At 45.1% G+C, this 27,552-nt stretch overlaps 2 protein-coding genes across 5 annotated transcripts in view; one reads left to right on the top strand and one right to left on the bottom strand.

Annotated features, from left to right (window-relative positions):
• Positions 1 to 27,552, bottom strand: part of znf800a (zinc finger protein 800a) — a 137,907-nt gene that overhangs the window by 93,618 nt on the left and 16,737 nt on the right. Inside the window, exon 1 of one of the 4 annotated variants that reach the window (XM_059977892.1) lies at positions 9,216 to 9,319. The exons of the other annotated variants lie outside the window; for them this stretch is intronic. The gene's annotated coding sequence lies outside the window, so the exon portion shown is untranslated. Of the gene's footprint in view, positions 1 to 9,215; positions 9,320 to 27,552 lie in introns of those variants that run through there. 4 annotated transcript variants of the gene reach the window in all.
• LOC132397674 (uncharacterized) overlaps positions 2,669 to 27,552 on the top strand; it is a 42,914-nt gene continuing 18,030 nt past the window's right edge. The window contains exon 1 of the mRNA XM_059976442.1: positions 2,669 to 2,968. Coding sequence (XP_059832425.1) covers positions 2,669 to 2,968 — 300 coding nt within the window. The remainder of the gene's footprint in view (positions 2,969 to 27,552) is intronic.

Raw genomic sequence — 27,552 nt, 5'->3', positions numbered from 1 at the left:
AGTCATCTAAAATTCTGGCAATCTTCTATAGATTCATGGTAGAGTACACTAGCTGGATGCATCACGGTGCCAGGCCAGCAAAGGCAGGCACCTTCAATATCTCCACCCGACTAACTAACAGGAGTCACCTGCCACTTGTTTCCAACTCCTCATCTGCAGCCTATTTAAACCTAGCTCCCACCCACAGTCCTTGTGCACCAGTCGAACTGGCCACCATCAACTAGTTGCTCCTAGCCTTCGGTTACCTTGTTGCCTGTGGTCAGTAGTATTTATTCTCTCTTGTTTCATTGCCCCTCATGGCTAGTTATTTTTGCAGTCTACTATTAAAGTACATCGCTGTATTGTCTCCACTTCTCTGCATTTGGGTCAGCCTCCTCTACATTTCCTGACAGGATGAGTGAGGCCTCGAATGACTCAGCGAAGTTTGCTTGCCAAAAGGAAGTCGTCCATCGACCTGAGCACACAATCTAGAAACAGCATGAAAAACAACCACCGTCTGCTCGTCACTCTCAACCAACTCTCCGTCTCAACACAGAAACCCCACACCAGTCAGCCTCCTCCCTTGGAGCCCTAGAGTCTGGTGTCCTAACGCTACGAGGGATCCCCAAGCTGGTGTCTCATCTTCCTATCCAGGTGCATCCTACACTTCGAGCCCCAGCCATCTCTATCTTCTACAGAGACGCGGTTGCCTTCTCAACTCTCTCTTAACTGAGCAAGCTCTGACCTGGGCTGCTGCTAACCATGACACTAACACCCCCATTTGCAACAGATATGGGGTTTTCACTGCTGAAATGCGCCAGGTTTTCAACCATCCAGGAAGTGAAAGGGAGGCAGCAGATCAGACACTTCACCTGCATCAAGGCTCATGCTCAGTGCTGGATTACACTGTGGAGTTCAGGAGCCTTGCAGTGGAGAGTGGCTAAAAAGCTTAAGTGCTGCCACCCCATTACCATCACGGCCTCTCGGAGCACTTGAAAGACAAGCTGTCCAGCTGGAAGATGCCCACCGACCTCAAAAGCCTCATCACTCTGGCCCCTCTATATTGGGCCGGTCCTCCAGATCACCAGCCAGAACCCCAGTTCCATTTCCAGCTGCAGGACCCTCATTAACAATGTCTCCAGAACTCGTGCAGTTAGGGAGAGCTACATCCACCCCCCCCCCACCCCTCAACTTCCCCAGCCTGCATGAGCCCCAGTGCAGAAACAACTTGTGCACTTACGGTGGATCACCGATCAAAATGAAACGGCACGACCAGGCAGAGGCAAGGGGGCCTTCAATCCGGTACGCTCCCCACAGCCTCTCGTTCCAGCATCACTCTCTATCCTCTTCCACACCCCAATGGCTCTATACGCGTAGGAGGCTCTGGTGGACTCCAGCCCAGCAGCGACTTTCTGTCATGGACTTCACCCCGCAAATCCATGGAGATGGAGAAAACCCTCAACCTCACCAAACTCCTCACTGCCCCGGAAATCTGGACTCTGCCACCTCAAAGACCACACGACTGCGAGAGCAACCCACTCCCAGGCACCACCCCTCCCTGAGGTTGTCCGTCCTCCCTCTCCCCTTCTGAGACCCAAGTCATGAACAACTACATCACCAAAGTGCTGCGGCACGGCTTCATTGGACTATCCCAGTCCCCAGCCAGTGAAGGATTCTTCTTTCTCAAAAAGATGGGGTTCTCCGTCCCTTCATGGACTCAACAAGATCACCATTAAGAACAACTGTCCTCTCCCCTTGATGGATAGCGTATTCAAAACACTTCATGGGGCCCAGATCCTCAAAGTAGATCTATAGAACGTCCACAACCTGATCTGCATCTGGCAGTGAGTATGATTGGAAGACACAGTTCACAACATCCACTGGCCACTGCAAATACCTGGTGATGCTGTTTTCCAAGCCCTCATTAATGAGATCCTCTGAGACATGTTACATACGTATGTATTCATCTTTCTCATCAACATCCTCATCTTTTCCAAAGACCACATCTCCACAAAAACTAAATGTACTGCAAGTCAGAGAAATGCCAGTTGCACAAATGGATCATCCTTCCCAGGTACATCCTTTCACACAAAGGCACAACCATGGACCACAGATAGTGTGTGCCATCATTGAACTGTACACCCTCAAGTAGCTTCACGGGCTTCTCCAATTTCTACCACCTTTTCATCAGAAACTACAGCCAAATTGCTGCTCCCCTCACCGAGAACGTGCTCTGCTGCCGTAGACCACGATTTTGTGCAGCTCAAGAGACCCTTCACGAGCGCTCCATTCAAACCCTTCCTGATCTGGACTGACCACTGAAACCTCATATCCACACAACAGTCCTGCCAGCTCAACCCACTTTAGGCTCACTGGGCCCTCATCTTCGAGCAATTCAACTTAATCTCCTACCAACCCAGCTTCAAAACGAAGCAGAGATAGACTTCGCAGCCCATCATTCCATCCCCCCACCAGATCCTCACCCCGATCATCCGGGACCTCGCAAGTCAGATCTGCCAGGACCTACAGCATGAGCCTGTTCTGACTGACACACCTGACAACCACGTGTACCTGCTGGCAGCCACGCGCTCTGACGGACTCCAGCGAGGCTACTCCTCACCCCTTTCCCTCCAGCCATCCAGGTGCATGGCACTCTGGATTTCCTGCCATGCCGGTTCTGGTGCCCACTATGACTTCAGAGGTACATCAGTTCATTGCTGCCTGCCCTCAACATGCCCAGTCAAATTCCTCCGTCCAGCAGCTGTCTGGGCTCCTACGGCCCTTACTGGTCCCTCGATGCCTGTGGTCACGCATCATCAGGTATTTCATCACAGGTTTACCACCTCCTGATGGGGCCGTGGTGATCATGACAGTCGTGGACTGGTTCTCCAAAGAGGTCCTCATTGCCATCGAGATGGCAGTCTTGGTTCTCCAACATGTAGTTCGCCAACACAGCTTCCCTCAGAATGTTGTCCAACTGGGGCCCACAGTTCGTCTCCTGCTTCTGATAAGCCTTCTGGTCCCTCCTCCACCCCTCAGTGAGTTTGTCCTCTGGCTATCATCGACAGACCAACAGTCAGGCAGAAGGAGGCGATCAGCAAGGGGAAAAGTTTCTGCGATGCTTCGCTGCCTCTAACCCTTCCACATGGAAGATTTATCTGCTCTGGGCTGAGCTGTCCCACATTTCCACACCTTCCCTGCCATAGGTATTTTACCCTTAGAAGCCATTCATGCTGATTGGATGAGTGCGGCTTACGATTGGGCTGGCAGTAGTAGGTGTGGTTGGTATCTAGGATGGCACTCCATGCCCTCTTCCAAGCATTCAGGTAGACCAGGGCCCTGTCGGACAGAATAACGTTATTAAGAAGCCAACAGTGGAGGTCCTGTCTTGGATCAATCGTTCATCAAGGAGCTCCACCAGACTCACCCAGATCCTCCCGGGATGCTAGCTGATGACCACCTGCCACATGGGGAGAGGGGGCAGGGATCCTGTCAGGCCTGCACAGGCAGGCATCTCCCAGTCTTCACCGAGGAGCCACCTGCCCTTCCTTTCCAACTCATCACCTGCAGCCTATTTAAACCCTCACCCATTGAAATAGTCAATTTCAACCAGTTGCTCCAAACCTCCAGTTAGCTTGTTGTCAGTGCTATTTAGCATCTGTTCTCACTTGCTTTGTGGCTCGTTGAATGGTCTCCACTGCTCTGCTGTTGGGTCAAACCTCCTCTACATTTCCTGATATGCAGCTTGGTAAGGAAACACCAATGAGCATGAAGGGAAAAGCCTACAAGAAGTACTGGATACATCCCAGTCCATCATGGGCAAAGCCCTCCCCACCACTGAGCACATCTACACAGAGTGCTGTCACAGGAAAACCGCATCATCATGGACAGCTATCATCCAATCCATACTCTCTTCTCGCTGCTGTTACGTATCCCGTAACTGGATCACTTACCAGCAAAGATAGAGAGGTCCGTTGAAGTCTGATGGCACTATTTTCAAACGTTTTTATTTATAAAGGGGCACAAAAGTAAGGTTAATACAAACATTCAGATAATAAACGTTGTCAATACTCAATCTACAGCGCGGGTATAGTAATAATCATCATTAAGAAATAAGCTCTACTGTTGTCTAGGGGATAATATATTGTCCGTTGGAAATATAAAAGTCACTTAGAAGTCTGCAGGCTTCAGCCTTTTGGGAATCACTGGGTTTCACGTGTTGGAGAGAGAGAGAGAGATTGGTGAGAAAAGGAAAACTTGCCCGGGTCTTTATGAAGCAAATCTGTTGAATCAGGGGAGTGGGCTCCCCCCGATGTTAGTTAAAAGCGATTTCCGTGATTCCAGTCACAGATTCCAGGCCTGGAATCTAACGCACGTGGCTTCCTTCAAAATGGCTTCCCGCTACGACGGGATCGCTATCGTGTCTTCTTGGTGCGTCTGAACGGGTTGTCCCCCCCAGACCCTCCTTTATACTTCCTCACGGGATCGCAGGTGTCAATCAGGTTGGGATGATGCAATCTCTCTCTCAACCAGCCCACTTCGCCCGAGGGCTTGCACGTGGTCTCCATGAGACAATAGTCAATGTCGCCTTGTTTTGCATCCCGGTGGAACGCGGTATTCGGCACGTCTCTCTCTCTCCCACTTCCTGGGTCTACTGAACCCCCCTCAACTAGTGCTCTTGCGATTCTCACAAAGGAGGGAGCTGCGGACATAACACTGCTGCCATCAGGAAGAAAGGAAAGAAGCCTCAGGTCTACCACACAGGTTCAGGAACAGCCATTTCCCCTCAATCATCAGGCTCTTGAACCAGAGGGGATAACTTCACCACTCAACCAAACATAGAACAATTTCCACACCTTATGTAGGGTCTCAACAATTCAGGTTATCAATGCTTATTTATTATAATCATTTTGGGGTTTTTTTCTCCTTGCATATTTGCACAGTTTGTCGCCCTTGGTACATTGGTTGCTTGTCTGTTTTTGCGTGCGTGTGAGTGTGTGAGTGTCAGTGTGTGTGTGTGTGTTCTATTAATTCTATTGTAGTTACTGTGAATGCCTGCAAGAAAATGAATCACAGGGTAGTATGTGGTGACATATATGTACTTTGATACTCAATTTATTTTGTACATGAGGGTTAGGAGGTTAACTGGCCAGTGTAAATCATTCCTGGTGTGTAGGTAAATGGTAGAAACTGTTGCTGGGGGTGTGTGGATGATAAAATAGTATTAGTGTAAACAGGTACACACTGATCAATGGAGTCAGCGGGTTGAAGGGTCTATTTCATGCTGTTTGCTCCAAGAAAGGCTGTAAGTTGAGAAATGACTGTAAGGGTCATTCTGCAACAGAATTGAAGGTAGGAGAAATTATTAATTATCAAACACAACAGTAACACAAAATAAAAAGAGATGCTCATGGAATACGTAAAGAAACAAAATGGATTAAATCAACAGCAGCAAAATAAAACTGAAGGCTAATGGTTACAGTCAATTGTTAAAGTTTCTAACGCTGTATTGATCTTAATCAAGGTATGTGATGTTAAGCTTCATTTGTGTGCGAGACCAAAGGCAGAGGGGTCATAGCAGGAATTTTAAAATTTTAAAACAACGTGCTCAGGTCCACATCAACTATCGAATGGAGGAATTCCACATGAGTCATCCAATCTCTCCAATTCAGAAGACTACATGGTTATTCTGATAAACCAAAAGTACAATAAAACTGCTATTTCAGCTTAGAAATTATCTGGGGTATTGATCAGTGGGAAGAAAGGAAGTAAAAGAGAAAGTGCCACTTTTGCTGAAGTTGTTTCATGAGAGGGAAATGACTTGAAGACGAGGACTCCATCACATGGAGTAAACCGACAATGCTGGATTGGGGAGGTCTGGGAACATATGACTGATTATGGAAATACATTGGAGATAGAGGAAATGGCAGAGAATGGAGACAAATGTGGCACAAGGGAAAACCAAGATCAAGTTGAAATCTCAGTCCAAACTGAAAATCCAGATAAACTACAGAAAATGAAGTGTCATCTTTGGATCAAAGGGCTGTCTCCATTGGAGGTAGTTGCTCTTGTATTACAGAGGTTCACCCTCTTGCCAAAAGTACTGCATCTAATTGGCCAATGTCTCTTTCCTGGATTAACTGAGAGACCCACAATTTCAAGGTAATTAATCAATTAAAAACACAACTGTAGCTGGCTTCATAAATTAAATTAAATGACACCTGTATTTCTATGATTTCAGGATACGGACTAAATGTTTACATGCATACATTTACATAAATACCAAACAATCAATAAAAAATATCTTTGGAAAGATTAAATAGTAACTTTCAAAGGGAATTGATTGAGGGAGAAAATACTCAAGACAGAGAGAGAACCAGGACAACAGTTAGCTCTTTCAAAGAAGCTTCAAGAGACAAATCTCCTCCTCCTGTACTGAATCGCTCTGTGATTTGGTTTTAAGGGCCTCAGAGGATTGAGAAAGCACAAGTAGCAACATCAAAATACCAAGGTGCATTTTCTAAGAACAAGCTAGTATAACAAGCAGCCAAAAGCACACTTTGACTTGGCTGCACATCTGTCCTGATTGGAGAGTTTCAGATGCCAATGAGCTAAAATTTTGTTTAAAGTAGAGAAGACCTTTTTAAAAATCTAACAAAAAGTTGTTGGGAAGATTTCAAGAGCAAAAATAATGTAAATAGAAAAAAATCAGGATGTCTAGCCACAGTTCAGAAATATGAGGCAATAATAAGATTAGTGTAACAAAAATAAGATTAGTGCAACAAATCACAGGTCAACACTCCTCATATAGAGAACAAAAATTGGGATGGAACAGCAACATTATGCATTATCCTATCAACAAAAATCCTGGGAATATTCAGTCACTTAAGAAACAGTTTCAGAGAATCAAAGAAATTTATAGTCAGTAAGCACAGTGAGTATTCAGTGGTAAAAATTTGCCTGAACAAGATCAACATTAGGGCCTCAGTTATTATCTACAGATTTTCCCCCTTAATTTCAACAAATATGCAGACCTCAGGAGAAATTGAGGGCAGGTAACCATATATAAAAATACTGCCCTTGGAAGATAGGAACATCAATATTTAAAGAGAAAAAGGACTATGAGAACCTCAGAAAGTTTGAAAGTTTTAAACAGCCTTCATCTCTACTGTTCACTGACCCACATAAATTTCAATCAGCCCTTTGTCTTGTCAATTAACAGACAATTTTATGATTAACAATCTGTTTAAGTCAGGTTGCAGAGGATAAGGTCACAGCTACCTTGCAACTTTTGCCAACCTTTGATCCAAATCTAGACACATCATCTGCTTTAGATTCATATGTGGCCTGACGATCTTGATTTCACACACAGCTACTACAAAAGCTGAGAGAGCATGTGAACAAGGCAAAGGTATGGGATCTTTGGAGTTAAATGCTACACAGAAGTCTTGAACCACCTCTGTCATGTATAACTCATAGGGAAATGAAGTCAGATCATGAGACTCCTGCATTACAAAACGATCCTGATGAGGGAGATAATGAGAGATTATACTAGTGAACACACTCCCGGATTCCTCCGTTGACTAAAGCTATTTATGAGGCTAACAACATCTGCATGTTCTTCTGATTGCTTGGTCAGCTCAAGGCCCTTTCAAACACCTAACAGCACCACTGTTGGACAAGCATCATGACCTATCCAACACAGCCAAACAAGTGTCCCAGACACAAGTTTCACTGCAGATATCAGCTTAAAGAGACATCAGTCCAGTTATCTTTGAAGTGCATTGAGAAAAGCAGTGGAACAGACAAAAAGCCTGCAGTAAAGTAGATTACTCACCCAAGCAGACATCTCTATTTAGGAGTCTCTTAAGACTAAGGATGATTTGTTTCTATTTGTGTCTTCTGAGGTCAATATTGGGATCCCAGACTCATCAACAGCAAAGAGCAAGAAGTGGCTGATGAATACATTAATGTTTGAGGATGTGCTTTTCCTACCTCTTTCATGGGACTTGTGTGTGTTTCTGATACACAGACTCAGGCTTCCCAACACCATCTCCAAAGTTCCAACACAAACTTAAAATGCCACAGGGCAGAGAATCCCACGAGACAGAAATTCCTTTGAGCCTCCCTGAACGTTGTTCATCTCCACCTTTGACAGAGCTCAGATTAGTGTGTCTATTTCGGAAGTCTGGTATCAGGCTTGCAAACGTTTTCCCCTGTCCAACTAGCCAACAAGTGTAACTTGGCCTGAATACTACAGATGTTCTGAAAGTGGTTTGCTTATCCTTCCTGTATATTTGGAAACTCTCCTTTTATCTTCTTTAAAATCTTCTGCATGCCTATTCTCAACCAAACAACTCTAATATCAAGTTTGCTATGATACATTATCTAGTCAAAAAGCGGACACAAAGGTATGCTTTTGTAGACATGAAGTTACAACATCAATTGCTATGATTACAGAATAAGCATCTACTTTGGACCCTGATAAACAGATTGTCACACTGGCAAATCAATACTTCACTTACTTTCGAAAACCAACAGCCTGCAGGTGCTGGAAATCCGAAATAAAAACAAAAAATGTTAGAAAAACTCAGCAGGTCAGGAAGGAACTGTCGAAAGAGGAGCAGAAGAACCTTTGACCCGAAAGGACATCTTGTTTTGTTTTCCAGTGATTGTGCCTGACCTGCTGAGTGTTTCCAGCATTCTCGGAGGAAACTCATACCCTCAGATTCAGTGTCCTACATGTCATTAAAAACAAAATGCATTGTAGAATTATTCTTAGCATGAAGGTAAACTGATTAAACATTTTGGGATTATACTATAGCACAATATTCGTTGTTTGGTTTACAAGTTCATCCATTTCTGAAGCCTCCTTAGTGAAAATAAAAGGGAAAGGACAGGATCTGAAGCAAGGAACAACAATTCAGAGCTTCCAAAGAGTAGCAAGCTACCCACAACCAGCGCTACCTTGTGAACGAGGCCCACTTACTATATATCCAGAGCGGATCTTTCTACAGCAGGTTCTTGAAAAATGACAGCTTAAACCAATTTGCCTGGACCCTTCTTCAGCAAACCCGACTCACAGAAGCCCCTTGAGAGTCGGCTGAACCCTACTGATCAGCTGTCAAATCTCAGATGCTGGGAAATGTAAAACAAAAAATACTCAAAGGCCCCAGAAAACTCTTCAAAGCAATTAAACACTTCCAACTTAATTAATTCAAAAAAATGTAAATTACCTGTAATTTATGTCCCCCTTGCAGTCTATTGAATGAATGGAATTGCTGAATCAATGCCAAGTTCAGGGAGCAGCTTTCCCAGCATAACTGTTGGGAAACTACAGGAAGTTGGCATTCTGCCACTGAACTCATGGAGCCCAGTCACAGCACAGTTGGAATGACATCCAGGACTAGTCCAGAATTTTGGGTTTGCTCCATTCCGGCATCCTTATGCAGTCGTCTCAGAATTCCCAATAGCTCCATGGTTAAAACACAGGCAGTTCAACATGCAACAGGTGGCATTCTGCAGGTACGTGGAACTCTGAGACTGACCAGAATGAACCAGAAAGTATAAATTAGACTTCTTAAAAAAGTGTAAGAAAAATCAGGGAAGTTATATAGATGAAGAAAGGACAACAGAAATAGTTTCCAGTCCTCTTTAAATAAAATCTTCAGCACATTAGATTCTGAAAGATGGAGCTCCATGTTTTATTTATTGGATTGTGAAGGCATTCTTTTACGAATTAATATCACGTGTTGAAGCTTCACATTCTCTTAAAAACACTGTTCCCGACTCATCAGTTAGCCACATTTACTTCAGTGCAGAGTTCATCAGCAAGACAGAGCAACCTGTGGAGGAGGAGGAGGAAAACTCTCTGAAATGTCTGAAACTTCACGGTTGTCTGGGTGTGCTTGCTTTCAGTTGAATGCGTTTCATTATGCTGGTCAGCACCGTTATTGTGATATTGGGATAAACAGAGCTGGAAGTGATCCACTGACCAGACTGAGCATCCACTGCTTGTACCCTCACCTAGGAAAGATGCACAAGGCTCAATGAACTGACCTCTAAAATTACAGGTTGACAGGGATGGGGCCTCAGTCGGAAGACCACTGATACTTTCCCCATCACAGAACCGTGCAGACTCCAGCCCCAGAATTTCCTCCATCAGAAGACGAAGCTAGAGGAATGACCTGCCAAAGCTGGGAAACAGTTTTAAAATGTCTCCGCTATTCAGTGAGATTTTGCAACCATTAAAATGTTCTTCTTAGTGTCCAGCTCAGGAATCCTCAACAGTGCTCCAATCCTGCACACTGCTTGGGTTGTGTAGGCTCACAGAGGTAGATCCAAATTGAGTTATCAGGTATCCAGCATCCCACACTTACTGCCAGCCAGTCTTTGCTCTGGAGCTGACAACACAGTCAATACGCCTCTACATAAGTGATATTTAGGACTGACTTTGCAAATAATTCATAAGCAAAAGTGCACAAAACATTCCAGCCCATTAACTGAGCAACAGCTGACAAAGTAGAAACACAAGAAAGCCTGCCGTTGCTGGAAATCCGAAACAACACACATAAAATGCTGGAGGAACTCAGCAGGCCTGATAGCATCCATGGAAAAGAGTGAACAGTCAGCATTTTGGGCAGAGACCCTTCATCAAGACTGGAAAGGAAGAAGGAAGACAACAGAATCAAAAGGTGGGGGCAAGAAGGATAGCTGGTAATTGATAAGTGAAGCCAGGTGGGGAGAAAAGATAATGGACTGGAGTAGAAGGAATCTGACAGGAAAGGAGAGTGGACCACAGGAGAAAGGGAAAGAGGAGAGGGCCCGGAGTTGGGGGTAGCGATAGGCAGATGAGGAGAGATAAGGGGACCAAAGTGGGGAACAGAAGAGGGGAGGGGAGAGAATTTTTTTTTACCTGGGGAAATTGGTATTCATACCATCAGGTTGAAGGCTATGCTGACAGAATACAAGGTGAGAGTGGACTCACCATGGCACACGAGCAGGCGATGGACTGACATGCCGGAACGGGATTGGGAATCGGAATTAAAGCGTTTGGCTACCCGGAAGTTCCGCTTTTGACAGATGGAAAAGAGGTGTTCAACAAAACAGTCCCCCAACTTACGGTGGGTCTCACCAACATGAGGCCGGATCGGGAGCACCGGACACAATAAACAACTCCAGGGGATTCGCAGGTAAAGTGTTGCCTTTCCAGGAAGGATCGTTCGGGGGCCTGAATGGAGGTGAGGGAGGAGGTGAATGGACAGGTGAAGCATTTTGGCCGCTTGCAGGGATAAGTGCTGAGAGGGAGATTAGTAGGGAGGGACAAATGGATAAGGGAGTTACGGAGGGAGTGATCCCTGTGGAAAGTGCAGGGGAGTATGGACAAAAGATATGTTTGGCAGCAAAATCCCTTGGGAGATGGTGGAAGTTGCAGAGAATGATGTGTTGGATACAGAGGCTCATGACGTGATAGGTGAGAAGAGGAACTCTATCACTGTTAATGCAACAGGAAGATCGGGTGAGCACAGATGTTCGGGAAATGGAGGGGATACGGGTGAGGGCAACATCAATACTGGAGGAAGGGAATAGCATTTTTACACAAGGTGGGAAGAGGTACAGTCAAGATAAGTGTGGGAATTGGTAGGTTTATAAAAAGATGTCAGTCAGCAGTCAGTCAACAGAAATGGAGACAGAGATGGACCAAGTGACTTTAAGGGCAGGGTGGAACTTGGAGGCAAAGTTGACGAATTTGACAAGCTCAGCATGGGTGCATGAAGCAGCACCAATGTAGTCGTCAATGTAACCAAGGAAGAGTTGGGGAGCATTTCCAGGGAAGGCTTGGAACATGGACTGTTCTACTTAGCAAAGAAAAGGCAGGCATCACTGGAGCCCTGTGGGCACCCATGGCTATCCCTTGAGTTTGGAGGAAGTGGGAGGACTCAAAGGAAAAATTGTTGAGAGTGAGGACTAGCTCTGCCAGATGCAGGAGGTGGAGGGAAATTGGTTGGTCCTTTTATTGAGAATAAAGCAGAGAGCTTTAAGGCCTTTAGGGGATAGAAGTGTATAGGGACTGGTCATCTATGGTGAAAATGAGGAGGCTTGAGCCATGGTATTGAATGTTAATGAGGATGTCGAGAACATGTTAAGTGTTTTGATGTCGGTGGAAAAGTCTGAACCAAGGGTGATCGAAGGAGTCGAGGTATGAGGACACAATTTCAGTGGGGCAGGAGCAGACAGAGATAATGGGGCTTACGTGGACAAGGTATCTGCTCTTGGTTCAAAGTGGCACATACAAGAAGCTGTTGTTTCAATAAAATGCAATGCAAGGCACAAAGAGAGTGGGGGTTCTGTGGGAAAGAGTGGGGGATTTGTGGAGGGGATGGATGAGAGGAGGGGGAAGGGTGGAGGGGGTGGATGGGGGATTTTTTAGTGGAGGGTATGGGTTGGGAGAGAAGCCGGGGGAGGGGAGGGCAGGGGGCAAGGAGGAGGGGGAAGGGGGTGGAAGAAAAACAGAAAGGAGAGTGAGAAAGTGGGAGATTAAAATAAATAGAAAAAGACTTGCATTTCAAAGGCAAAACAGTTTATTTGTTCCTTTTGAATCTATGGAAAGATAATTATGGTAATGTATCAGTGCCAAGGCTAATTTTTCTACTAGTAACAAAGATAAATTAGCCATGGATTTCCTCTAAGAATAGAAGATAGGGCATAAACCCAAAAATGTACTATTTCTGAGGCAATTCTTTTCCCACGTGTAGATAAACAGGAATGTTTATTTGAAATAAAGTGGGCCCACTTGATCACACAGTGGGAGAGTGGTGATCGTCAACAAGAGTAGAGGCTCACCCATATCATTCAGCAGAGACATATTTTAAAAACAATAAACCTCATATCCAGCATTACCAAGCATCCATCCTTTTCAGGCATATGATAGTTAAAAAAAATCTTTGCTTCAGCATCTCTGGTCTCCAAAGAGTAAAATTAGAGAAAGGGCGGAGTAACAATTACTCTGAACATCACGTAATGTAAACTCATAAAAACATGAACACGATAATCATGGCAGCCGCGTCACCACCCCACAGCCATGCCTCATCTGAAGATCACATGGTTCTTGATTTCCCAAAAGAAATATATTGCAAGAATGACTAATACAAAGTATACATACAAGTGAGTAACTAACAGAGTCCTAAAGCAGAGACAAAACAAAGTTAGGATGGGAAAAGTTAGTCTTTTCAAAAAAAGACCTCAACAAAGTTTTTCAAAAAAACTTTTCAGGATGGGAGATAAAGTTTAATAGCAATTTCTACATTAGAAACTCACTTATTCCTGAATATAATAATCCTAACCTCTTCAACCATTTGCCATGTAGAATAATGTGTAAATACAGCACAGTTAGCACCTTGAAGTTCATTGGCAAAGAACCGCAAAGGAGCCCTCTGTGGGAAAGCTGGGAATTTCTGAAAGCGTCCTTTGATTTTCTGCTTTTCACTCTGCATAATGTTTATTCTAAAAGCTGCTCTCAAACTTCTTTTCAACGGTAACCGTTGAAAGCACCGTTCCTATTCCCATCGCACATTCCAGGTCACTGTAATCGCTAAATTTGGTTTGAATTGTGGCATAAGCAAATAAGAAATTTCCACAACATTCGTTTGGAAGGACCTGTTTCTGCAATGTATCCCTGCGGTCATGGGCCGCGGTGCTTTACGCAACAAGTAACAGTACAGGTGACCCAGGTACAACACCTGACGCTGCCTGGGAGGAGTTTGTACGTTCTCCTCGTGATTGCTGAGCCAAGTGGCTCAAAGAGCCAATGCCACACTTTATCTCAATATGCAAACAAATAAATGAAATCCACTGAGTGAAAACAGCTCAGTCTGTATAGCATTGAGATTCATCAGTAAAAGGTCTCTTTGCTTTTATTTTAAACCACTAAAGGCTAAAGATTAGATTTATTTGTCACATGTACATTGAAACATACAATGAAATGGGTTGTTTGCATCAACGACCAACGCAGTCCAAGGATGTGCTGGGGGCAGCCCACAAGTGTCGCCACACTTCCACCGCCACAACTCACCAACCCTGACACAAATGCCTCCGGAATGTGGGAGAAAACCAGAGCACGCGGAGGAAACCAGTCACGGGGAAATCGTACAAACACCTTACAGACAGTGGCAGGAACTGAATCCCTACTGGATCTGTAGAGGCTGCAATCTCATTTCTGATGATTCTTAACAAGTACAATAAAATCAGGAAATGCCGGAGAGCAAGAAACAATTGCAGCTTCAAGTTGATGAACTTTCATCAGTAAGACATTGTTGCGATAAGTTAAATTGACATCTCTCTCCACAGGTTCTGCAGTTATCCCAATGTTTTCTTTTTTTTATTCCATGTTTAGATAATCTGTGCTTTTCATTACTTCTTGAGCATTTTTTACTGTTGCTCACAGTTGCCCCCCCCCCCCCCCCCCCATCATGGTGTGAATACATCTAGTGAAAGGAATAATCCAAGGTTTACACCTGATACAAACTTCTGAACTTGGGAGGCAGAGAAAGTTGAAATGGGTAACAAGTAGATTGGTAATATATTTGTTGAGAAAATGATTACTCACTTTTTCCAGTTGTATCTGGGTTTTTTTTAAACTAACAGCCATACAACACTTTCTTTTCAGAAATTCATCTGGAACTAAATGGGAATCAGTAGACAGCAGGTGGGGTGAACTGTAATAATAATGCACTGGGGAGGCAGATGAGCAAAGGCAATTAAGGATCTAGAGAATAAAGTCATTAAAAACTACCTCACAGGTGGAATGATCGAAATGGTTAATGTGATGTTAGATTTCACCCTAACAAGCCAACAGAAGCAAAGAAAGACTGCTGCAGCTGAACAGAACAATGTTCAGACTACATTGAAAATACATTGCTCAGTTTCCAGTTCCTGTTCCTACGAAGGACATCCTGATCTTGGATCTGAATGAAAAAAAAGTTTTTTGGATTATTCGAGAAACCATAACAAACGCCTGGGTAGCTTCCAATGGTTTAATTTAAAGTAACAAAGGGATGGATAGGCATTGATGGGGATAACTTGCACCACCACTGAAGAGGGTAACTTGGTCAAAAGGGAAATTATAACTTCTACTGTCTTGAACATAGAACAATATGGCACAGTACAGGCCTTTTGGCCCATTGTGTTCTGCTACCTTTTAAATGATTCCAAGATCAACCTAACCCTTCCCTCCTAAACATCCCACTGCCTTCCACTCTTCTTTCATCCATCTGTCTGTCTGGGTCTCTTAAATGTCTCTTAACATATCTGCCTCTAGCACCAGCAGCCCCATTAGTGCATTCCAGGCATTTGCCACACTGCATGAAAAAAACTCCCCTGAACTTTCATTCACTCCACTTAAAAGAATGAACTCTGGTATTAACCACTGCCACCCCAGGACAAAGGCACTGGCTGTCTCATCTATCTAAGCCTCTTATCATCTTATACACCTCTATGAAGTCACCTCCCATCCTCCTCCACTCTAAAGAGAAAAGCCTGAGCTCCTTCAACCTTTCCTCATAAGACAGGCTCTTTAATCCAGAGATCTCCTCTGCACCCTCCCACATCCTTCCTATAATGAGGTGACCTGACATGAACACAACTCTCCTACCGCTGTCTAACCAGTTGTATGGAGCCACAACATGAGCTCATGGCTCTTGAACTCAATAGTTTGACTAATGATGGCCAACACATCACACTTACTTAACTTGCACAGCAACGATAAGGCATCTCTGGCCTTCGACCAAAGTCCCTAATATCCTCCACAGTGCTGGCAACCCTACCAACGACCTTCTACTCTACCTTCAAGTTCAATCTTTCAAAGTGTTTCACTCACACTTTTCACACCACTAGTCACAGATCTCCAGGCAAATACAAACCATCTTCTACCATTCTCTCAAACACGAGGGAATCTGCAGATGCTGGAAAACACACACAAAATGTTGGTGGAATGCAGGGAGAAGTACAGTCAACGTTTCAGGCCAAGACCCTTCGTCAGGACTAGATGAAGGGTCTCTACCATTCCCTGCCTTCTTTGCAAGCCAGCTCCAAATCCACGCTGCCAAATTTCTACAAACCCCATGCCTCATGACTTTCCAGATGAGTCCTCCATGGAGTCAAACACCTTACTAAAATCCATATAAACCACATTCACTACTCTACTTTCACCAAGATGCTTTGTCACCCCCTTGAAGAAGTCAACTGTGCTCAGCAGTCACAACCTGCCCCTCACAAGGACGCACTGACAATTTCCAATAAGACAAGGCATCTCCAAATGCCCATAAATCCAGTCGCTAAGAATCCACTCCACTAGTTTGCCTTCCACTGATGCAAGACTCGCTGCTATACAATTCTCAGATTTTTGTTCTCAACTTACCTTAATGTGGATTAATCTGATTTTGATGAGATATGTTGGGAACAAATGGCTAACTTCGCTGCTGGAATGAAGGGTAAGAATTCCTTCATCCTGGCCAAGCTACAGCATCCAAGAGCTGAGACATTTTGAAGCCTCACACAACAAGAAGATGAACAAATAGGCAAGTGATTTTGTGTAAATAGGCTGAAAGGTCAGCATAAACATGGTGACCATGTGTAATAAGCCAGTGAGCTCATTTCTGTGATGTATGGCTCTGAACCTATAAAATGCTCTGCAAAATTATCTGATCTGAAGACATACTTCTGCACACATGCGATGGATGTTCAAGACTCAGCTGATATCAAAGACAAAGTCTGAAGAAGACATGGATAATTCCTTGTGTTGTGTTATATGCACCAAGTCAGACTGAAAATTTGAACCAGGTTGGAAAATTAATGCTTCATTAAGGGAGTGGGGGGGGGAGAGAGAGGGTGGGGAGAGAGAGGGTGGGGAGAGAGAGGGTGGGGAGAGAGAGGGTGGGGAGAGAGAGGGTGGGGAGAGAGAGGGTGGGGAGAGAGAGGGGGGAGAGAGAGAGGGGGGAGAGAGAGAGGGGGGAGAGAGGGGGAGAGAGAGGGGGAGAGAGAGGGGGAGAGAGAGGGGGAGAGAGAGGGGGAGAGAGAGGGGGAGAGAGAGGGGGGAGAGAGAGAGGGGGGAGAGAGAGAGGGGGGAGAGAGGGGGAGAGAGAGGGGGAGAGAGAGGGGGAGAGAGAGGGGGAGAGAGAGGGGGAGAGAGAGGGGGAGAGAGAGGGGGAGAGAGAGGGGGAGAGAGGGGGGAGAGAGAGGGGGGAGAGAGAGGAGGGAGAGAGAGGGGGGAGAGAGAGGGGGGAGAGAGAGGGGGGAGAGAGAGGGGGGAGAGAGAGGGGGGAGAGAGAGGGGGGAGAGAGAGGGGGGAGAGAGAGGGTGGGGAGAGAGAGGGGGGAGAGAGAGAGGGGGGAGAGAGAGAGGGGGGAGAGAGGGGGAGAGAGAGGGGGAGAGAGAGGGGGAGAGAGAGGGGGAGAGAGAGGGGGAGAGAGAGGGGGGAGAGAGAGAGGGGGGAGAGAGAGAGGGGGGGAGAGAGGGGGAGAGAGAGGGGGAGAGAGAGGGGGAGAGAGAGGGGGAGAGAGAGGGGGAGAGAGAGGGGGAGAGAGAGGGGGAGAGAGAGGGGGAGAGAGAGGGGGAGAGAGAGAGGGGGAGAGAGAGGAGGGAGAGAGAGGGGGGAGAGAGAGGGGGGAGAGAGAGGGGGGAGAGAGAGGGGGGAGAGAGAGGGGGGAGAGAGAGGGGGGAGAGAGAGGGGGGAGAGAGAGGGGGGAGAGAGAGGGGGGAGAGAGAGGGGGGAGAGAGAGGGGGGAGAGAGAGGGGGGAGAGAGAGGGGGGAGAGAGAGGGGGGAGAGAGAGGGGGGAGAGAGAGGGGGAGAGAGGGGGAGAGAGGGGGAGAGAGGGGGAGAGAGGGGGAGAGAGGGGGAGAGAGGGGGAGAGAGGGGGGAGAGAGGGGGGAGAGAGGGGGGAGAGAGGGGGAGAGAGGGGGGAGAGAGGGGGGAGAGAGGGGGGAGAGAGGGGGGAGAGAGGGGGGAGAGAGGGGGGAGAGAGGGGGGAGAGAGGGGGTAGAGAGGGGGTAGAGAGGGGGGAGGGGGAGAGAGACACACCACACAGATTTACAGTCCATACCTTCAGCTTGCATGTTTTAAGATCAGAACCAAAAAACTTTAAAAATAAGGTTACTTCGTTTATTTTTTTATGCCATGAAAATGCAAGATTTCAGGCTTACTTCTTTCCATTAAATTCTTTAACTCCAAAGTGATGCTTTAGTACCAACTCCTGGACTCGCGCAGGAAAGGAATTAATTAGTGACAGCATGGAACCAGATCCTTAATCCCAAAGAGGGCACACGGACCATCAAGCACACATCTAAAGAAATCCTGTTTCAATCTTCCCACAGAGCCATTAATTGTCAACCCCATACACACCCCTTCCCCACCTCCAATATGCCCCCAGACATACACCAGGGGCAATATACAGTACCAACTCACAATTCATAGGGGTGTGAGAGGAAAGCAGATCTCCTGGCAGAAACTCGTGCGATCTCAGGGAGAATGTGCAGACTCCATATGTTTGGCACCTGTGATCAGGACTGAAATGGAGTGTGAGGTAGCAACTCTACCCACTGTAACGCCCAACTCTTTTTGAATTTGAAGGATGCATTAAAGCTTGCTGTAAAGCCAGTGAGACTAACAAGGTGCAGAAATAGTCAAAGGGAAGTGCCAGTATATAAAATGTTTTAAATGCTCAACAAGTGGGGCAGTGGAAACTGCGATGGAGAACACAGTAGTTTCCAGAAATCTAAACCAAAAAATGCTGTAAGTACCTAGATCCTCAGGTAGTATCTGGAGAAGAATTTTGTTCTTATAAGCTATTATCATCTCATCATTTGGGTTTGTTGTTATAATTCTTCCCGGTTGCAAAATCAATTTCAGCCTTAAATTTAGAACATTACAATGAGATAAAATTTTACGCTCAATGCTTCGAACCCACAGTAGGCAAGCTTTAAAAGCAATATTATATTTACTGCACACTTCATTCCACTGCAAAACATGGCCAACTTGTTGCTCTGACTTGCAAAATGGCACTCCAGCATAATGCTATAAATGGAATACTGGCCAGGATTTCCCAGAGAAAATCTAACATTTCCCCCTTCTCTCCCCCGGCAGCAAGGATGGATTGCTACCTATATCTCTGATGACACAACTTCTGAACTTCCAGAACACTATCATTCCAATTCAGTCTAGCACAGGGGTTCCCAACCTGGGGTCCACGGACCCCTTGCTTAATAGCATTAGCCCATGACTTGTGTTAGTGAATGCAGTGCCAGATCTTTCTCCATGTAGGAGCTGGTTCAAGAAAGGCATCTTCATCAATTTTAATGAAGAGCAATAGGAAAGACTTAGTAGATAAATCTGATTTACTTGTATCATTATATACTCTTCAAGTCAAGTCAAGTCAAGTCAACTTTTACTGTCATTTCGACCATAACTGCTGATAGAGTGCAGAGTAAAAATGAGACAACGTTTTTCAGGACCATGGTTTACATGACACAGTACAAAAACTAGACTGAACTATGTAATAACAAAACACAGAGAAAGCTACACAAGACTACAGACCTACACTGAACAGCATAAAGTGCACAAAAACAGTACCGGCATTACAATAAATAATAAACAGGACAGTAGGGCAAGGCGTCAGTCCAGGCTCTGGGTATTGAGCTTGGGGAAAGAAACTGTTACATAGTCTGGTCGTGAGAATCCAAATGCTTCGGAGCCTTTTCCCAGACGGCAGGAGGGAGAAGAGATTGTATGAGGGGTGCATAGGGTCCTTCATAATGCTGTTTCCTTTGTGGATGCAGCGTGTGGTGTAAATGTCCGTGATGGCGGGAAGAGAGACCCCAATGATCTTCTCAGCTGACCTCACTATCTGCTGCAGGGTCTTGCAATCTGAGATGGTACAATTTCTGAACCAGGCAGTGATGCAGCTGCTCAGGACGCTCTCAATACAACCCCTGTAGAATGTGATGAGGATTGGGGGTGGGAGATGGACTTTCCTCAGCCTTCGCAAAAAGTAGAGACACTGCTGGGCTTTCTTTGCTATGGAGCTGGTGTTGAGGGACCAGGTGAGATTCTCCGCCAGGTGAACACCAAGAAATTTGGTGCTCTTTACAATCTCTACTGAGGAGCCATCCATGTTCAGTGGGGAGTGGTCGCTCTGTGCCCTCCTGAAGTCAATAACCATCTCTTTTGTTTTGTTCACATTAAGAGACAGGTTGTTGGCTCTGCACCAGTCCGTTAGCCGCTGCACCTCCTCTCTGTATGCTGACTCGTCGTTCTTGCTGATGAGACCCACCACAGTGGTGTCATCGGCGAACTTGATGATATGGTTCGAGCTGAGTGTTGCAGCACAGTTGCGGGTCAGCAGAGTGAACAGCAGTGGACTGAGCACACAGCCCTGGGGGGCCCCCGTGCTCAGTGTGATGGTGTTGGAAATGCTGCTCCTGATCCAGACTGACTGCGATCTCCCAGTCAGGAAGTCTAGGATCCAGTTGCAGAGGGAGGTGTTCAGGCCCAATAGGCTCAGCTTTCCAATCAGTTTCTGAGGGATGACTGTGTTGAATGCTGTACTAAATTCTATGAACTGCATCCAAACATATGTGTCTTTTTTGTCCAGGTGGGTTAGGGCCAGGTGGAGGGTGGTGGCAATGGCGTCATCTGTTGAGCGGTTGGGACGGTACGCAAACTACAGGGGGTCCAGTGAGGGGGGCAGCAGGGTCTTGATGTGCCTCATGACGAGCCTCTCGAAACACTTCATGATGATGGGTGTGAGTGCAACGGGACTGTAGTAGTTGTGGCAGGACACTGAAGACTTCTTCGGCAAGGGGACAATGGTGGCAGCCTTGAAGCACGTTGGAATGGTGGTGCTGCTCAGGGAGATGATGAAGATGTCAGTGAGAACATCTGCTAGCTGGTCTGCACATCCTCTGTTCATCATCAATACTCTGAGGGTTTCTCCCCTATTTTAAATCTGCAGTGTTTTGATAGCTTGTATTTTGTTGCAAATGCTTTCAAATGTCAGAAACATTCACAATATTTTGAAAGTGTTGACAGTCCGTTAAGCTAGAACTGTGGTCCCCAACTACCAGCCCGCAAAGTATGTGCTACTGGGCCGCAAGGAAACGATATGATTTGGCGATATGAAACGATATGAGTCAGCTGCATTTCCTCATTCCCTGTCACACTCACTGTTGAACTTGAACACACGTGAGGTCATTACCCATGTGAGGACATCAATCGGCTAAACGCAGTGATACCCTAGCGCCAGGGATCACTAATTGGCCTCAGGTAACTGGCCGCCTCATGCTGCCAGCGAGAAGTGCTGTTGCTACTGGTCTGAAGCACGGACAGATCGGCACTACGTTTAAACCTGTTTCGCGCTCAACTGGGTTCGTGGGGAACCCGGTGCTAAAATATTCATAGACAACCTAATTCGGGCTCAGGGTTTCATAATTGGCAGAGCAGCTACCTCGCTGTGATCTACTGAAAGTCATCCCTCGAGCCAAACTTTTGTCGGCTGATAGATCCTACCTACCTGCAAGCAGGGCGGGCACACACCCTGTCACACTCCTCGCTCTGTCGCTCTCTCCAGACTGCGACTGCCGCGGCCCTGGGATGGGGACCTCTGACCCTTACCTTGTCCCTTCACCCCACCCACGACCAGCTGCACTTAGCCAAGGCGTCTGGTGGTGGGCGAGAGGCTGGAGTTTGGGCCCGGAGGCTGTCTACTGAGGCAATGAAGCCCTCAAAACTGCTTCAGCACCTTGAATCAAAGCACCCTGCACTTAAAGACAAACCCGTTGAGTTTTCTGAGCTGAAAAAATATGAGCAAGTGGGACAGAAGCAAGTGCTGAGAGCCACTAAAACTAAATTGCAGAATAGACTGGACATAAGGAACCCCCTTCAAGTATTGCTGTCTCCTATCACTACTCGATGGGACCGTCTTGTTGCAGGGAAACAAGCCCACAAGGCTCCCACTGATTCAGCAATATTGGTGTGTTGCAATGATTTTTTATGTTCATAAGAAGAAAAATGCGCTGTGTGTTCAATATTAAATGTTACATAAACCCTTTTAGAAACGAAATTGAGTGTACTAGCCACTTATATGATGACTTATAGTTGACTTATCACCTATATTCCGGTTGTGATGAACACCCCCACCCCACACTCCCCCACCCCTCCCATTGGCCGGTCCGCAAGAATATTGTTAATATTAAACTGGTTCGCAGTGCAAAAAAGGTTGCTGACCCCTGAGCGAGAAAGTAGGGTTTGGTTGGCTGTCAGTTGTATATGGCCTTGTTAAGGCTGATTTATACTTGTGTGTATGGGCTATACCACAGCCTATGCCGTAGCCCTGATTTTCACTTCTGCATCACTCTACGCCGTAGTGAGCATGCATTGATGTGCGCCAAAACACTAGTTGGCAGTGGGGTTTCTATGCCACTCGATTGAGTTTCTTTGTGAGAGACATGGACGAGGCAATGCATTTCAAACATTTTCACATGTCAGCAGGTAGATTTGACGATTTGGTTCATCTACTTTGTATCGGTGTACGCACAGCCTACAGACATGGTGGAGAAGAAGCAACCGGAAACGTGTAGGAGGAAATGCGATGCTACCAAGCGGACCAATCACAGTTGTTGCAGTCTTCATCGCCGCAATGCGTGAGTAACTTTTCTAGAGAGGTGCACGTCACCCTATGGCGTAGGGCACAGCGTAGGTACGGTATAGGGTACACGACACCTACTGCGTAGATGCAACGCACAAGAATAACTCAGCCTTTACTGTGCACCAGCTCCCTCCCACCTACAACCAGTTTCACACTCACCTACAACCAGTTTTACACTCACCTACAACCAGTTTCACACCAGCTCCCACCTACAACCAGTTTCACACTCACCTACAACCAGTTTTACACTCACCTACAACCAGTTTCACACTCACCTACAACCAGTTTTACACTCACCTACAACCAGTTTCACACTCACCTACAACCAGTTTTACACCAGCTCCCACTTATAACCAGATTTACACTCACCTACAACCAGTTTCACACTCAGAAGGCCCTGCCACAGTGCAGAAGCTCAGTAACGAGGTTGAAACCACCTTCAGGAAAAAATGTTACTGCCAGATCAAATATAGGCAGACTGGATGATAAGGTCAGCGGTTCATTGGTGACACAAAATTATGGGCCATCACTTTCATACTTGTAGCCAGAATAGGTATAGAGTTATGTTAAGTCTTTTAATCAAATGAAATTTATTCTCTCGGGTTGTCAGAACATGGAAACTTACGGTACAGTGCAGGTCCCCCAGCCCACGATGTTGTGCTGACCTTTTAATTTACTCAAAGTTCAATCTAACCCTTCCTTCCTAATGACTTTATGTTGACATCACTTCATCCTGATCATTCTGACACAGCTGTTTCCACTCGTTCAAAAAGACACAAAAGGATCAGTCTGCTGTAAATCTACGTAAATAACACAGAACCAGAAAACAGTGAAAAGTTTTGCAACCTAAATACAATTCTCTACACAAACAGGTCTAATCAGTTTTTTTGCATTTTCGACCATTGCGACTGTTCCATCTCTCACTCCACCTTGCTTAGACGAGCACACATGAAAAGTTAAATAACATTCCTCAAGCTAAATGGTCAAGGTGCTGAAGTAGTGCCAATTATTTACCCAGTCTCCCTGTTGTATATGAAGTAATTATCAAGAACACACATTAACACGTCTAGCAGCACCACCTGCAGCCTGTTCCTTTTAAACATCGATTTCTGATGCAGTTATACGGTTTGTATTTAACTTAATATTCATTGAACATATTTTCCTTATTTTATTTAGTAAAGAAAGAAAATTTGAATTGGTTAGATTTGCTTGCTGCAGGTTAAACTGGTGCTCTTTCCTATCTTTAAACCATGAAACTAACATCAACTCAAGGACAACCTTGCCAATGGTCTTAACACGGAAGATCCTAGAGTTGCAGATGGAGATGCAGCCCTCTTCCACAAGAGACTGTGCTGCTGCCTCCTCTACAATCAAGGAACAAGTGAATTGATGAAAGGTTGATTCTTCCACCCAAACCAAATCACAATGTATAATTTCCCTTATAAACCTCATCTGACAGAACAAACCAGTTTGTAAGAGATGTACTGGTTTGCTTGTTAGCAATCTTTACCACAACAAGCTGCTAGACGGAAAGGGATGTCCTCGAACTAATGCTGTCTGCAACCTTACAAGAGATTGCTAGACTTTCTTGGGCCACATGTTAGAGAAAAGAACCCCTATTGACTCAAGTTTGAAGCCGGTGAACCTCAGTGGCTGATAAAACTTGCCTCTCCCCTCAATCATTAACCTGCTGCCTCAATAGTACCTGCCAACTGTATCCTGTCTACAAGAGGCATGAGAATATTTGGTCTCCCCTTCACCTCTCCCCTGCTATCACTCTTCCCATCAGCTTATAAATCCAACATCATTAACCAGATTTTCTCTGTTCTTTATCATCATATTATTCCCTTCTGAACTTTTTATAATTGAACAAATACACACAGAGTGTACCAGTTGTAAACTGGAACGCTTTCCAACATTTTATCAATGAATGATTATTTTCCTTTTTATTTCTTTCCTTGATGCCCATCATTTTACCTCTCTGGTCCATACATTTGAAAACTCTTCTTGTAGTGTATGTAATATTGGAGTCATATTGCAACTAAATTATTCGATTAACCATTTTTTTCTTTGTTCACACAATTCATTACGGGTTATACGTAACAGTACGTGAATGGTTTATGTCATTACGCCACTACATCATAAGTCAGCGCCTCACTAAAGTACAATGAAGCAGACACAGCATTCCCAGCTCTGGTGTTTTTCTTTTAATTCATTTTATGTTTTAAAATTATAAAACATAACAGTGGTGACGAGGTAGTTATAAAACAAAACCCAAGGTGGCAACCCACCCGTTGAAACGCAGCACATTTTTCTTCGGGAAGAGGAGAAAGACACTCGAGTCTTTAAAAAAAAACAGAGCATGTTTCTTCAGAAAGGAGAGAGACAGTCAAGTTTAAAAGAAAAGGCTGAAACTGACAAATTCACAGGTTCATATACAGTGAGTACCAGGGCTAGTAATAATGAACAAATAAAAAGTTGAAATGGCGGACTACATGAGAAAGGACAGAAGCACAGAAAACCTACAGCACAATACAGGCTCTTCAGCCCACAAAGTTGTGCCGAACTTGCCTATAGCCCTCCATTTTACTAAGCTCCATGTACCTATCTAAAAGTCTCTTAAAAGACCCTATCATATCCGCCTCCACCACTATTGCTGACAGCCCATTTCACCCACTCACCATTCTCTGAGTAAAAAAAACTTACCTCTGACATCTCCTCTGTACCTACTCCCCAGCACCTTAAACCTGTGTCCTCTTGTAGCAGCCATTTCAGCCCTGGGAAAAAGCCTTTGACTATCCACACGATCAATGCCTCTCATTATCTTGTACACCTCTATCAGGTCACCTCTCATCCTCTGTCACTCCAAGGAGAAAAGGCCAAGTTCACTCAACTTATTCTCATAAGGCATGCTCCCCAATCCAGGCAACATCCTTGTAAATCTCCTCTGCACCCTTTCTATGGGTTCCACATCCTTCCTGTAGTGAGATGACCAGAATTGAGCACAGTACTCCAAGTGGGGTCTGACCAGGGTCCTATATAGCTGCAACATTACCTCTCAGCCCCTAAATAGAATTCCACGATTGATGAAGGCCAATACACCATATGCCTTCTTAACCACAGAGTCAACCTGCGCAGCTGCTTTGAGCGTCCTATGGACTCAGACCCCAAGATCCCTCAGATCCTCCACACTGCCAAGAGTCTTAACATTAATACTATATTCTGCCCTACCAAAATGAACCAGATAGATGCACAACAGACAACTGGGTGATGTATAGTGGACATATTGAACAGTATTTTGTAGTAAATGAAACAGCCAGTGAAACAGAGTGCCTGGTTTGCTGAGTGTAACAGGTGGAAAAGCATACAGTTTGACTATTTCAACCAAAGCAGCTGAAGTGAACTTTGCTGATATCATGAAAGTAATGCAGGAACAGTTAGAACTGAAACCTTTTCTGATTGCAGAATGCTTTGGGCTTCATAAGTGGAAACACAAGGAAGGGGCAGTCCATTTCAGCGTATATGGCTGAATTGAAGAAATTGCCCAAGACTAGAAAGTTTGGTGATGTGCTTGATGATGCAGCAAAAGATCACTTAGTTTCCATAATCTTACAAAAAAACATTCAAAAATGACTGCTAACTGCTAACTGAATATTTAAAAGAGCAGTTGAAATAGTAGTATCGATGGAAACAACAGCCAGAGATGCAACTGAGTTGCAGTCAGGAATGAAAGTGAGTGTGAATAAAATTGCAATGTTTAAACAGAAACCTGCCTGGCCAAATACACTGTGTTACCGTCATGGCAGGGGCTCACATACACCAGACCAATGACGGTGAAACTGCAGAAAATACAATAAACACATACAAGCAAAAGTGGTCTGTAAGGGGAAGTCAACCGGCAGTTTCAAAAGGATCACAAATCTGCATGCTATTATTGGGAAATCTGACAATGATGAGAGTGATACAGATTGGGGTAGCCTTGAGATTTTATAATGTGAAAACTAACAAGAGAAAAACAATATGGCTTACACCAAAAGTGAATGGCAAATTAATTAAAACAGAATTGGACACTGGCTTGGCTGTTTCAGTCATTACGTAAAATGGCATTTCAAAGATACTAAGTTGTATCTAACTTAGAACTTGCTGAAGAAAAGAGGACTCCTCTGGGAATGACATTTGTAACAGTGAAATACAACAATCAGCGAGCTACATTGGGCTTATGTGGTAAAAACACGAGGAGCAGCATTGTGGCTGAGACAACTACAACTTGATTGGAGATCCACACATCCTGAATAATAGTCAACCGAAAGTAAATTAAGGCACTGGATGATGCCAGAGCGAGGTTCAAGGATGGCATTGGAAAACTCAAACATATCAAGGGTAATATGACAACAATGGATCTGTGGTTGAGAGGGTGAACAGCTTTAAGCTCCTTGGCATCCACATCACTGAGGATCTCACGTGGTCTGTACATTCCGGCTGTCTAGTGAAAAAAAGTATGACGGTGCCCCTTTAGACGGTTGAAGAAGTTCAGCAAAGGATCATTGAGGACCCGAGTCACCCCAACCACAAACTGTTCCAGCTGTTACCATCCGGAATATGGTACCACAGCATAAAAGTCAGGACCAACAGGCTCTGGGACAGCTTCTTCCAGGCTATCAGACTGATTAATTCACGCTGACACAATTGTATTTCTATGTTATACTGACTGTTGTGCTGTATATACTATTTATTAAAAAATTACGATAATTTGCACATTGAGATGGAGATGTAACAAAGATTTTTAACCCTTGTGTATGTGAAGGATGTACAAAATAAAGTCAAAACAATTCAATGCTGTTAATTGAAAATGCCACATCCAAGTTTTACAAAGCCCAT

This window comes from Hypanus sabinus, chromosome 8, assembly GCF_030144855.1.
Source record: "Hypanus sabinus isolate sHypSab1 chromosome 8, sHypSab1.hap1, whole genome shotgun sequence".
Classification (NCBI taxonomy): domain Eukaryota; kingdom Metazoa; phylum Chordata; class Chondrichthyes; order Myliobatiformes; family Dasyatidae; genus Hypanus; species Hypanus sabinus.
The sequence above is the reverse complement of the archived record's forward strand: the minus strand, read 5'-3'. Positions and strand labels throughout refer to the sequence as shown.